This window comes from Prionailurus bengalensis, chromosome B1, assembly GCF_016509475.1.
Source record: "Prionailurus bengalensis isolate Pbe53 chromosome B1, Fcat_Pben_1.1_paternal_pri, whole genome shotgun sequence".
Classification (NCBI taxonomy): domain Eukaryota; kingdom Metazoa; phylum Chordata; class Mammalia; order Carnivora; family Felidae; genus Prionailurus; species Prionailurus bengalensis.
Window position 1 is genome coordinate 152853238 of NC_057344.1, and position 14069 is coordinate 152867306.

The 14069-nt window shown below is 34.4% G+C and overlaps 1 protein-coding gene across 5 annotated transcripts in view; it reads left to right on the plus strand.

The window, feature by feature from the left end:
* The window catches only part of EPHA5 (EPH receptor A5), a 349973-nt gene that overhangs the window by 26163 nt on the left and 309741 nt on the right, over positions 1-14069 (plus strand). For all 5 annotated transcript variants that reach the window (XM_043572581.1, XM_043572582.1, XM_043572578.1 and 2 more), the window contains exon 2: positions 8199-8263. In XM_043572581.1, the coding sequence (XP_043428516.1) occupies positions 8199-8263 (65 nt within the window). The remainder of the gene's footprint in view (positions 1-8198; positions 8264-14069) is intronic.

A 14069-nucleotide genomic window follows, 5' to 3' on the forward strand; every position in this document is an offset into this window, starting at 1 on the left:
ACTCATTTGGAAATGCTATTGGAATTCTGTTAGTAGAATATTAGAGGTACCAAGACAGGATAGAAGAAGAGCAGACCCTGGAATAAAAGAGACTGGAGTTTGCCTTCAAATTCTGCCACTTAGCAATTGTATCAGTAAGGATGTCTTCCTCTGCAAATAACAGCAAATCACTTCCTCAGTGGATTAAGCAACAAAATTGATTTTTTTCTGACATAACAGAAAGTCCTAAGAGAAACAAGTTTCAAATTTAGATGGATTAGCTACTCTATGATATAATTTGGAACCAGATACTTCCCAACCCTTCATTCTGCCAACCTTAATCTGTAGATTTTGCTCTCCTGCTGATTCTCCTTATTTTCTGTAGATGGCTGCATCAGATCCAGGAAACACACCCATACCCAGCAACTTTCAAAGCAGCCAGGAGTTTCCTTTTCTAATATTTTCTTCTCCAAAACTCCCTTGCCTTCAGGTCTCCTTCACAGCTCATTGGACAGAACTGAATCAATAGTGAAACCACATAATGGAACTGAAAATAAGTTGGGGATTGCCAAATTGTGGAAAAGAAAGGAGGGAAAAGCCTGAATGAAACTGGAGAGGAAAATGGAGACCAACCCTGGAAGGACTTGTATTAAAAAATGAAACATAATGATAAGGTTTGAAGTAGGGTAGTGACACGATCATATTGGTTGCCTAGAAAGATCTTTTTGAAAGCAATGTTTTGAGGAAATTGTTAGGGATCATGCCTTTCTACTAAGACACCAGTTAAGATATTTTTCAAGTGAAAAATTATGGCATGAATTTGGCTGGAATGGTTGTACTGTGGAAGGAAACAGAACAGGCAGTTTAAAGAGTTAGATACAGGGTATAGTTGGAATGGGTGGGATTTGGTCACTGATTCGCTGGGGGAGTAAAGGTAAAGGGAGACAAAGATGACTCACTGAATTCTGGATAGAACAAGTTGTTTTTTGACATTGCATTCACTGAACTAGGGAACATAGCAGGAGATGTTTGCTTGTTGTGCAGGGAAGATATTTTGTGCATTTGGGGATGACTGGATATCATAAATGTGTTGAAAGCCAGTAGGCAGCTTTATAAATTGATCGGGATTTACGGAGAAAGAAATAGACAAAATATATGGATTTGTGAGGGTCATCAACATCTACATTGTAACTGAAGACAGCAATTCACGAGCCTCTCTACATGGGTCCTTATGTTAGGACATATGCTTATATGACTATTAAAGCAAGCAGTCAGCAAAAAAATTTACCAATCATTTTCCATCCTAAACAGTCTAATTCAGTATGTATGGAGTGGTAGGTACCAAGACATTTGTTCTTTCCAAATTCTTTTGCTTCTTCTTTTATTTTTATTCCTTTCTTATATCTTAGGCAAGAATCATTGGTATAGAATGAGAAGTGTAATCAGTCCAGAAAAATAGAGTATTAATCAAAGCCAAGGTTTGAAGGTTGGTACAGAAACAGTAGCTTATAATGGAAAGAAGTAGCTAGACAAGTAGAAGAAAGTCACAGAAATATATTGTCCCTGAAGATAAAAGATGAGAGAGTTTGTCCCTAGGGGTCATGGCCAAATACTGCCAAATTAGGAACTCAGAGCTACGTGATTATCACAAATAAACTTGCTAACAGAAGTTTTGGTAAAAATAGCGTGTTTGAATCCAAATTACAGTGGATTAGGAGAAGAATGAAGAGGATATTCAGAAATAGATAGGAGTGTTGACAACTCATTTAATAATTTGAATTTAGATGAGGGCATTAGCTGGAAGAGAATATGAGATTTATTTTTAACATTTTAACTAAAACTTTACAAAGTAATTTAATTTATGAGAGAACTGATTTCCCAAAGACAATAGACTTATTAGGTAATGTTGATGGCTTGAGGCCACTGTTGGTTAATCATATATATATATATATATATATATATATATATATATAATATAATATAATTATGCATATATACACACACACATATATGTTTATATATACATGATTATGATATTTTTCTCCAGCAGTGTTCACCAGCCATACTTTATGTACAAATAAAGTATGTTCATTCATAATTAGGGTTTAGTTCATGGCCCTTGGATGTCCATGGAGGTAGATGGTTGTAATCAAAGTATCTTACATCCAGGTTTTAAGTAAGGAACTTGGTTGTGAGAATCCATAATCAGGGCTTGTAGTTTGTCATGAAGACTTTAAGTATTACTTGATGCTTTCTTCTTTCCTTGATTTGCCTGCTGGGCTCTGAATGAGACTGCAAGCTGTCAGTGTTCGTAGTGAGCCTATAGGTTTATTGGGAAGATTCAATGGAAGTTACTTGATAGAATATCTGACGCATAGTATGCACTGAATAAATTCCTTTCTCCATATTCTTTCATTTTTTTTCCTGGAAAAGATTGTGCACATGGGTTGCTCAGAATTAAAAAAAAAAAAATCTCCCATTTGTTGTCTGCAGAAATACTGTTGGTTATGGAATTTTGCCTTCAAGTAAAGGGATCCCAGAAATCTACATAACACTTCTAAACTTATAACATAATTTTTACCAAATTTACAAATTTAGTTTTCCAATGGGAAACATATGTACTCTTTCCCTGCACTCATATTGTCAACTGTTCTTTGTTCCCTGCAGCAGTTGTCAAATTATAAAATTTAGCCTGGAAGCAAGAAATCACATCTGTGCTGAATGGGACCATGGAGAGAGGCTGGACAGCTGTACATCTGGGGTTTGTTCCCGCAGATCAGTAAAATGTGTGCTATAATTGAATCCAGTAGCTTTTCTGATATTGTTAAATGGAAATCAATAAATAAGCATCTATCAAAATTCTACTGTATGCAATGGGGCTTTGAGTCAATGCTTTCAAAGAAAGAGAATGCTATTTTATCTGCTACTAATCCAAAGTATTCTCTCTTTACACTGTGGTGGAGGTCCAAATACCATTACAATTATGTTTATGTAAAGATCACGGGAAAAACAGAAACAATATACGAGTAAGAATATACTTCTGGTTCTTTATTTTATAAGGATCACAGATTCTCTCAAGGCCTTGAACACTGATGGTGCTGGGATTGAGTGTCCTCGAGCTGTCTTTTTGTAAAATTTGTTTAATTTGAGAGAAAGAGAGCACATGCACACGAGTGGGGGAGGGACAGAGGGAGCGGGGGAGAGAGAGAGAGAGAGAGAGAGAGAGAGAGAGAGAGAGAGAGAGAGTCCCAAGCAGGCACCACACTGTCAGTGCAGACCTTGATGCGGGGCTTGAACTCAACAAACCATGAGATCATGCCCTGAGCCAAAGTTGGACATTTAATTGAATGACCCACCTACGGTCCCCCTTGAGCTGTCTTTTAACTCTTTAAAGTTTCAAAACACCTTCATCCCAGTGTGTTCCTGGAGAATCCAATAAATTTTTTCCACATTTTATAACTAATATTAGCAAGATATTAAGGAGAAAGATATGGAATCAGAATGATATATGGAAAATTATGAATATTTGAAAGTTATGATTATTGAAGAGCATATTTGAATTATTGACTCAAATTAATCTTTAATTGTTACAGTGTGTGAAGTTGAAAACTTAGGAATCTTCTTATGCATATTCCAATTTACTCATTCTGTCCTTTCTTTCCCCCGCCCTTGAATTGCAACCAAAAGAATGAGTTAGCAACTCTCTGGCTTTTCTGGAAGTAAATTCTTTAAAAGCTTTCTGTTTGTGAAAGAAAGCATTAAAATTATTAGTGTGTAGTAATGAAATTGAAGCATACTTAAGATTAGTTTGAGTTAATTTCAATTATAATCATTATAATCTGTTATTTGGTTGGACAGTTAACTTATTTTTACTTATTAAAAAGTTCTTACAGTAGTGAGTCTTTTTTCTCCCTATATTAACTTTAGGAATTTGTAATAGACTATATACTCATTGACCCCTGAAGAGTTATTTCTCCTGGAGAATCAGCCTTCTTAATTACTGATGAGAATACCAACCAATATGCCCATCTTCATTGTAATTATATAATGGCTGAGGGAAATGACCTTGAAGACTGTCTTTCAGTCTAATAGTGTAGCTTTATTTTAAAATATAAATAATAGAATAAAAACATTTTCCATAAAATTTCTGATATCTAATTAATGTCTCCCGGAGTAACTGTGGTATCAAACATTCCCTCTAATTATATTCATTAGTGGCTTCTCCCAGACAAGTTTTAATTAAGTTGTACAATGAAGATCAATACTCATTGTGTATTCATTGCAATTTACAACAAGCATATATACTGTTCAGAACAATTTAATTACTGTAATTGTTGCACAGAAGATACTTAGTGACTGTGCTCCATTACTGCCAATCTCCCCTTTTAATAAATTCGGTAATGAAATTGGGTAATGAAGTTCTGAAAATTCACATTTATGTATATTCTATGTCTAAATTTCTGTTTTTTATGTAACTAGCTTAAGTAGTGGGGGAAATGGAGGCATTAATAATATCAGTGTCATAGTGTTTTTTCATGCATGCTATCATAAATGTTGGGAAATTATTAGAGGATAAATAAGAACACTTGTAATAACAGTTATATTAGTTATGTGAAGAATAATTTAAGGGTGTTGGGTAATAAGAACAATCTATTTCCCCTTAAATAAGATTTCCGTTTTTATTACTCTTATTTCCTTAGTTTTAATTTATAAGGAATGCCTCCAAATGTGCTAACTTCTATTAATGAATATCATGTTACTGCTGTACTGGTCAAAGAATGTGAAAATAGAGATTTTCTGGTAGCATCGTAGGTGTATACCAGGGTTTCTTAACTTTGGCACTAGTGAAATTTAAGCCACATAATTACTTACTGGGGAGTGGGGAAAGTTTTGCTGTGCATTAAGAAATGCTTAGCTGCATACCTGGTTTCTTCCCATGAAAAGCCAGTAGCAAATATTCCTCCCACCCTCCAGTTATGACAATCAGGAATGTCTCCAGATATTATTGGATGCCCATGTTGAGAATCACTGGTGTATGTTGATTCAGACACACCCTCCTGATCTGCCCACTGACCAAATGATTCATTAATAAGACAAACAGCTATTCAGCTGTTCTGAGTGCAAGCTAGGTTCAGAGGCATGAGTCAAACGTGGTATTCCTTTAAGGCAACAGTACAATTCCTTATATTCAGTGTTTTGGAGCTAATAATTGGGTGCTAATAGAAGATTCAGTAATAATAGCTTACGTAGGTTTAGGAAAGAGGACTAGGATGGCTTCTGGGAGAAAACAGTTCCTGAAATATGTGTTATTGGACAAATGAAGAGTTGAGAAATTCAAATGGGGGAAAGGGCATCTGAGACAGCTAAAACAGCATGTGTAAAACTTGGGAGATTTTGTAGAGAGATAACACTCTGTATCTCTACATTTATATAATCTCTACATCTCTCTCTCTCTATATATATATCTATGTTTCTATCTTCATGTAAATATCTCTATCTACCTATCTAGCTATAATTTTAATTATTTTTCCTGAGGCATCAAATTCCAATTTCCTCTGAATTATATGAACAAAATTATGATATATCAACCTGCAAGTAATTGCCTGAAACATCTAATTTTACCCTTTTTTCAATTTCCAATTTTGTAATCATATGTATAAGTATCTTCTTTACATTGTGAATTTTATGAAAACTTCTGTTTCAAAAAGAAAAAAACAGTTTTAGACAGTAGTAGGAAGTGACATATGTGTCTATTTATCTGAAGAAAAAGTTTTGACAAAGTCTTCATGAGAAAGATAATGTGCATTCCTATCATGGGTATTCTCATGTGTTTGGTAATGTACTCCAATGTTGAAAACGCCTAATAAATTGTATTAACAGCCTACCTAGTATTTTGAATTTATTCATTTAATTTCACACACATATACCTTTTAAGCCAAAAAAAAAAAAAAAAAACAAATAGTAATTCAGGTTAAAGTTAATTCAAGCGAAAGGAACTAAATTTTAGAAAGACATCTGGAAATGTGTTGTTAATAATGAATATTTGAAGATCCACATGTTATTAAGAGGTCTACAAGGAATGCTGTGTTTCTCCTGGCAGGCTAGTTAGGAATTCCTAGAATTCCTATTCACATCAGTTTGCCACCACAGGATTAAGTTCAGTTCGACTGCGATCATAGTAGAAGGCCTTTAGCTTGCTGATTTGCTCTACTTTATCAGGTCTACACAGATACACTGCTGCTCAATATCAAAGGTGAATCAAATGAATCATAAGGATGAATAAACATAATGATTTAGGTTCTGTACTCCCCTGGTATTTAGTCATGTCTAGACATAGCCCTAGTGTCCCAGAAAAACTAAAATGAGGACAAGGACATTTAAGTTTAATGTAGCTTTATTCCCATGGAGACTAGAAAAGCCAACAATAGAATAAAAAGAGTATGGATGTAACTAAAAAATTAGATTTAGTGGGATGGCTGGTGTATTTGCAAGGTCAGTGGGTAATGGAAAACTTTTGGTTTGTTTATTGTCTTTATTGTTTGAAACAATAGTTTTTCAGCTAGGCCAATTTCTTCTAAAAAAGAATAATCCAACAAATTGTTTTATTATTCTCTAAAGCCACTGTATGTATAGCCTAAAGATGATAGACATTCTATAGGCATGGATTTTTAAAGAGCTCAGAACCTAATGAGGGAAATAGACAAGTTTATTAAATACATACACATCATAAAAGGTTTTCATATATATGTGGTATTGAGTGTATATCTGTGTTTTCTAGAACTTTAAAACTTTGGATTTCTCATTATATTACTACTATTATTAGAGACTATTAAATTAGCATATAAGATATACATGTTTGCAAATGTTATATGAAATAAATCAATGGATAATAAGGCTTAAATGCACATAATTTCTATAGTACCTAATTTTTTAAATTTAACTTATGATCCTAATGCCCTTGATTATAATAATTTTATCTTAACTTTTCTTATAGGAGTATTATAACACATTTTCCAACCTATCAACTATTACTACTTTACTACTCCAGCTTTATACTACAGATAGAATCTTTTTTTTAGAATTGGTGGCATTTCAGCATAGTGGTTCTTGAATGTAGTTTAAAGAAGCTTCAGTACCTCCAACTAGGATTAACCCAGTTGTTTTCCTTTTGGGTCCATATGGCATGCTCATTCAAAATGGTTTAGCTGCATGTTGGGCCAGGTAGATCATTTGGGTTAGGCATAATAGGCTGAAAAGATAATGATCTGTGATCCAGGTCTGAAGCAGTTTGACTGCTCAGTATACTTAATTTAGTTTAATTTAGAGGGAGAGAAGAATAGGCAAACCTGTTGAAATATAAACACTGTGTGTGTGTGTGGATGAGTGTGGGCGCACGTGTATGTACATACTCTTTCGTGGCTTCCTTTTGGAATGATGATACTGAAACTAATTTGACAATAAATTTCATATAATTAAAAAAAGACTTTTATTTTTGGAGTTCGCCGAAATTTAGGAGATCCAGCCATAATTGAGGTCTGCATTTCAAAAATGTAGTTGATAGTTCTGTAAGAAGCACATTTTAGACTATGGTTATTTGTAAGTAGCTGATATTTTGGGGAATCCAGTGGACAGTTAGCTATAGCAACAACTCTGAAAGCTACTATAATTTTCTTGGATCGGTTAAAGGTGTGTAGATTTATTTCTTAATTTAATTTGCAATTTGGATTACAGATTTCAGTTAATATCACAAAAAAATCTCACAAGCTTGGGAATAGCTTATTTTTATTTAATGTAAATTATTTGTTAATTGCTTTATAACATTAAAATACAGTATGTTTAGTCACAAAGTTATGGCAGCTTAATCCCCAAATTTAGAGCCATTAAAGAAGTGGTTTGGTCTTTATACGGTTTTCTGTGGACCTTCCTTGTTTTCTTTTTCTTATTACCAGTTCTTTTCCTTTATCCTTGTTTGACAAAAAAGAGCACATAGAGTAATGACTTGTTTATATTTGCTGTAATTGTTTTCCAAATGTTTATTCAAAATCACTTATTCTCTTGCATTCAAATAATGTTTTCACTGAATTATCACTCTTGTATTCATCATAATGAATACTTAATCTAACTCCATTTATGTAAGAAATATGCACTCTTAATAACACTATGAAAATAGTGATGCTTTTTTATACATTTGACTCAGTTTTGTATTCTTTTTCTTTCAGTGAATTTATTGGATTCACGTACTGTCATGGGGGACTTGGGATGGATTGCTTTTCCAAAAAATGGGGTAAGCCTTTATAAAATTTTCCCTACAACTTAAACTACTTGAGTAGACATCTTGTTAAATGTCATACATAAAAATTCACTGGACATATTTTGATTTGCTATTATCCTGGTTATATTGAATAGGAAATAAAAGTTAACATATCAATTACCAGTGTTGATCAAATGCACTTGATATTGTATTTCATTCGCTATATTAGGGAATGAAAATATTGTAAGAAATTCCTTTAAATTTTACAAAGATTAAAAGTGCCTCAGACTGTCAAGTCTGTCATCAGTCACAGGTTTTCTTTCAATTCTTGAATTTTTCTTCAGTGAAAGCTTTCAGAAAAGGTGCTTCATTGGAAGATTTTTATAACCAGAAGTTGTTTTTATTAGTAATTTATTTTACTGATGTACATTAGAAATAAAATGTTTTGGGTAAAAATTAGGTAAGCCATTTTTAAAACAATATGCTTGTTCGTGTATTTATACTAACAATCTTAATGCATAGATTATATGAAAAAGTATTGCATTATCTTCTGCTCAATTAAAAATACATCTTTATTATCAGATAGAAAATGAATGTGTAAGTAACATATTGTGACATAAAATCATTATGCAGGAAATATTAACTGTATTAATTGGCTATTACATTAAAAACAATTTAGATTTTGAGAGATTTTTATTATCTAATAACTTAAACATTTAACTATTCCATAATTTTCAAACTAAAACTGTCCAGATTCATTATACAGTCATTTTGTGGCAAACACAAATAATATATTTCAATACTGAATTTTGAGAAAATAATTTAAACAATTTGGATACTTAAAACTGTATAGTATAGTGTATATATGTAATTAATTTAGAATGTTATTCACACTAATAATAGTTCATATGACTTAAAGGTTAATTTAAGTTTAATTAAGTAATCGAATATTACCATAACCCAAATAGCTAAAACTTGATTTTTTTTTAACCTGATGAGAAAATCAGGTATGTTATTCAGCCCTTTACACAAAGAGTTATTATGGAGGTAAAACAAGTAGTATTAATTGTTTGAAATCATAATCATTTGTATGCTAACATCTTAATCTCAATGTGGTTTCTCTTCTTTCATTAAGATGGTACTTCTGGGGTGCCTGGGTGGTACAGTCAACTGAGCATCCAACTTTTGATTTAGGTTCAGGTCATGATCTCACAGTTTATGAATTCCATCCCCCGCATTGGGCTCTGCACTGACAGTGCAAGTCTGCTTGGGATTCTCTCTCTCCTTCTCTCTGTCCCTCCCTTGCTTGCACTCTCTCTCTCCCAAAATAAATAAATAAACATTAAAATATATTAACAATTAAAAAAGCATAGTATTTCTTTTTGCTTGTTAAAAATTATGGCTGCATTTAGAAATATACTATAAATAAAGTCGTATTAGCAGATTGTTAAGATATTAGGACGTAAATATAAGTTAAAAAGAAAAAGAATAGTAACACCCAGATACAGCCAGTACCAAGTAGTGGTATATATTCTTAGTCTGTATCTCTTTTATCTTTCTTATGTTCTTCCTTCTTCTTTTCTGTTTTCTTCCTCCCACCTCTCATCTAGAATTATTTTCTTTCTTTCATCTATGGTCACCCCTGTACAAGTAGATGGCTGGATGATAACCTATAGGTATATTTTGCACTCTGCATTTTTTCACATACCAAAAATGATTTATTGCATAAATATTTTAAATTGAGAAGGTAGCTGATCGGTGGGGTTGAAGTTATTTTTTTAAAAGCCTGAGAAAATATGTCATATTCCCTTTGAATGCAGTTTTGTGTGTGTCCTTTTTCTGTTCAGAAGTTACTCAGAAAAGGTTCGGCAAACTGCATCTTTAAGGATAAATCTGATTTGTAGTTGCTTTTGCAGCTAAAAATTGGGGGGGAAATTATTCAGTTTTGTACATGAATTTTGTATAAAACACTACTGTATCCTTTATAAAAACATAGTCCTTTTATATTCAGAATGAGCTCTTTCCAGTCATTCTGACTACTTTGTGCTTTCTTTTTCTTTCCATTATCATTATTATAGTGTTGATTTTGCTGTTTTTTCCTAAAGTTTGTTTATTTTGATAGCACACACATGCAAGTGGGGGAGGGGCGGAGAGAGAGGGAGAGAGAGAATCCAAGCAGGTTCTGAACTGTCAGCTGGATCCAGGGCCTCAATCTCACCACTCATGAGATCATGACCTGAGTGGAAACCAAGAGTCTGATGCTTAACCGACTGCCCATCCAGGCGCTCTCTGGCTGTTCCATTTATGATTAGATAAGCAACACAATTCTAGGTGAAATATAGATCATCCGAGCAATGTCATCAAAAACTGTGGAGTAAGGGCCTCTACAAATATTCTCCTCCGTAAAAGCTGTGAGATAACTGGCAAACATTGTCAGAATCTATTTTCCAGGACTCTGGAAATTAACTGGTCTTGGAGCAATACAGGAAACATCTATTCAAGAAAAATGACTGCAACTTGTTAGAACTGCACTAGCTTTAAGACTTAAGATTGTTTTAAAGATTGAATTAAGTTAATTTTTTTTTTATTATTTGGAACTTGATATTTCTTTTTTTTTCTTTTAATGGCTTTAGCATTTTGATGTGCCTTATGTCCTTTCCTTCCTCTCTAGCTGTGAAGTAGCATTGAAAAACCAAAAACCTGCTGTCAAGGTAAAAAGCAGCAGGCTAGCAGGCACTAGAGTGCAGAGTGGGACCAGAAATTCTTCAAAGACTCCATCCTGGGGAATTGTCATTATTTGATCTGATAGCTTCCTGGAAGACTGCTCTTATACGGCTGTCTTGATTTGATCTAACTTAGAGCTCCACCATTCTGAAAGCCTTTATGATACTAAGTAAATAAGAATATTCTTTTTTTTTTCCAGAACATTTTCCTGAACTTCAGACCTTAGGAATGAATATTTTATCTATTTACCCCAAATCTGCACCTAAGAACTGGGCAAGTATTTAGGAGAAATTAAAGTCATGCACATGTTCCATACGCTTCTTAGAAGCAATCATTTCTGGGGCACCTGGATCCAACTTCGGTTCAGGTCATGATCTCGCAGTTCCTGAGTTAGTTCCTGAGTTTGAGCCTCACGTCGGGCTCTGTACTGACAGCTCAGACCCTGGAGCCTGCTTCAGATTCTGTGTCTCTCTCTCTGCCCCTTCCCAGCTCATGCTCTATCTCTGTCTCTCAGAAATGAATAAACGTTAAAAAAATTTAAAAAAAAGAAGCAATCATTGCTCCCATGACACTTCTAAATTTTTTTTTTTTACATTTATTTATTTTTGAAAGACAGAAAGAGACAGAGCACATGTTGGGGAGGGGCAGAGACAGAAGGAGACACAGAGTCCGAAGCAGGCCTCAGGCTCTGGGCTGTCAGCACAGAGCCCGACGCGGGGCTCGGGCCCACAAGCCATGAGATCACAACCTGAGCCAAAGTCGGAAGCTTACCCGACTGAGCCCCCAGGTGCCCGGCTCCCATGACACTTCTATGCTTGTCAGCTCCTGGGATGCTTCTAGGGATCTCATATTTACTAGTCTACAGTGTTTCTACAAGTTGGCTCAGGTCCTGACATATAAGAGAACTTCAATAAACATGTATTGGAAGGATAACTTAGTTTATTGTTTTTAAATTTATAAAATGGAGCATAAGTTACTGCGATATAATTTTGCATAAAGATTTAAAATTAGAACTGAAAGTAGAATTTTGCACAGTGATGGCTCTCAGTAAATATTTTTTCTTTGACCTTCTATTGCATTTCTAGTTTTCTCATACCAAGATATCCAAAAGGTTTTTGTTTGTTTTTCCATATAAATATATCCACTTGAATTCATTGCCAGCACTTAAAGATTGGGAGATTTCATAAGAAATCTGAATGTCCAGCTTCTCTGTTTAGCTTCTCTGTTTAGTTGGAAGTTTCAGAATGCTGGAACTAGCAGCTTTCTATGACCTCAGTAGCTCAAATCTGAGTAAAGTCTGCTGTTTTGTGACTGTAAGCAAATTATCTTATTTGAATCAATTTCCATCTCATACTCTTTACTCATTTAAGTACTCAGTCTGTAATGTTAGCACTATTTCATTTTATTTTATTTTATTTTATTTTATTTTATTTTATTTTATTTTATTTTATTTCATTTCATTTCATTTCATTTTATATGTTTTATTTTATTTTATTTTTTTAGTTTAATTATTTTGTGGCACCTGAGTGGTTCAGCTGGTTAAGCGTCCAGATCTTGGTTTTGGCTCAGGTCATGATCTCACAGTTCATGAGTTTGAGCCCTGCGTCGGGCCTTGTGCTGACAGTGTGGAGCCTGGTTAGGATTCTCTCTCTCCCTCTCTCTCTCTCTCTCTCTGTCTCTCTCTCTCTGTCTCTTTCTCTGCCTTTCCCATGCTCACACTGTCTCTCTCTCTCTCAAAGTAAATACTTTTTTTTTTATTTTGAGAGACAGTGAGAGTGAGCATGGGGAGCTGGAGTGGAGCAGAAAGAGAGGGAGACAGAATCCCAAGCAGGCTCTGCACTGTCAGCACTGAGTCCTACCTCTATATGATGAGATCGTGACCTGAGCTGAAATCAAGAGTAGGATGCTTAATGGACTGAGCCACTCAGGCACCCTGGCACTATTTTAGAGTGTACAATCAGGATTTTCTTTTATTTCATATATTTTTTAAAAAAAAATCTATGATTATTACATGCTGAGATAGTTTCTTAATAGATTTTGAGTACTTTACCTTAATCAAGACACATCATTTTAATTTGGGCTTCAGCATGTGCCCAAATTTAGCCACAGTATATGAGAAAGACTGTGTGTGTGTGTGTGTGTGTGTGTGTGTGTGTGTGCATGCATGCACTTGTATCATGCACACATACCTCATGGTAGTTAATTGAATTTTCCTTCAATTATTTATTCTGGACATACCTAGAAATACTATGCTGTAGCAAGGTTTGCTTTTATGAAAATACAAATTTTCTGCATTCATTCATTCATTCATTCACTCAACAGATATGTATTGGGCACTTAGTATGTGTCAGTGACTCTTCTAGGCCCTGGGGGTAGAGCACTGAAGAAAACAAAAGTCCCTGAAGTCTTGGATCTTGAGGCAACATTATTATTTTTAGAATGAGTAACCAAAGCGTGAGACCAATGAGGTACATGAAATAATTTCTAGTCTTATCTTTTCTTTCTGTAGTGTGCAAAAGTGGCAGAGAGGTGACAGTATTTGCTCACGGTCACTCTGATAGTTTGTACTGCACTGGGAAGACCACCTGTATTGTCTTTGGCACATGTGGTATCATATCACTGTTTCTAATTGTCTTCCCATGAAAAAATACTTTTGCATGTACATAAATTCATTTAATACTAACAATGGCGATGCAAGAATGGTACTTAGTATTCTTCTTGTAGATGAGGAAAATGAGGCTCAGTAAGGGTAAGTGAATTGCCCAAGGTTAAGCAGCTGGTAAGAGACTAAATCTATTTCAAGCCCAGGTATTCCACGAGACTGATTATTTTAAACGAGAGGCGAAGTCTTCCAAACAGTTAGGTCTCCAGAGATATGACTAGGTTCTGGATGGTTCCCAGATTTCTAGTTTATATAAAAGAGGAATTGATGCTGAAGAGAAAATTCACCTTAAACATTTTTAAGTGGGCCAGAGTGGGTTGCATTCTGTTCATTGCCAGATCATAAGTATTTGACAAAATGTATAGCACATAGGTGCTCAAAAGTATAAGTTGCATTTGTTATATTGTGTGTGTATATATATATACATAATTATACATATATATATATATATAT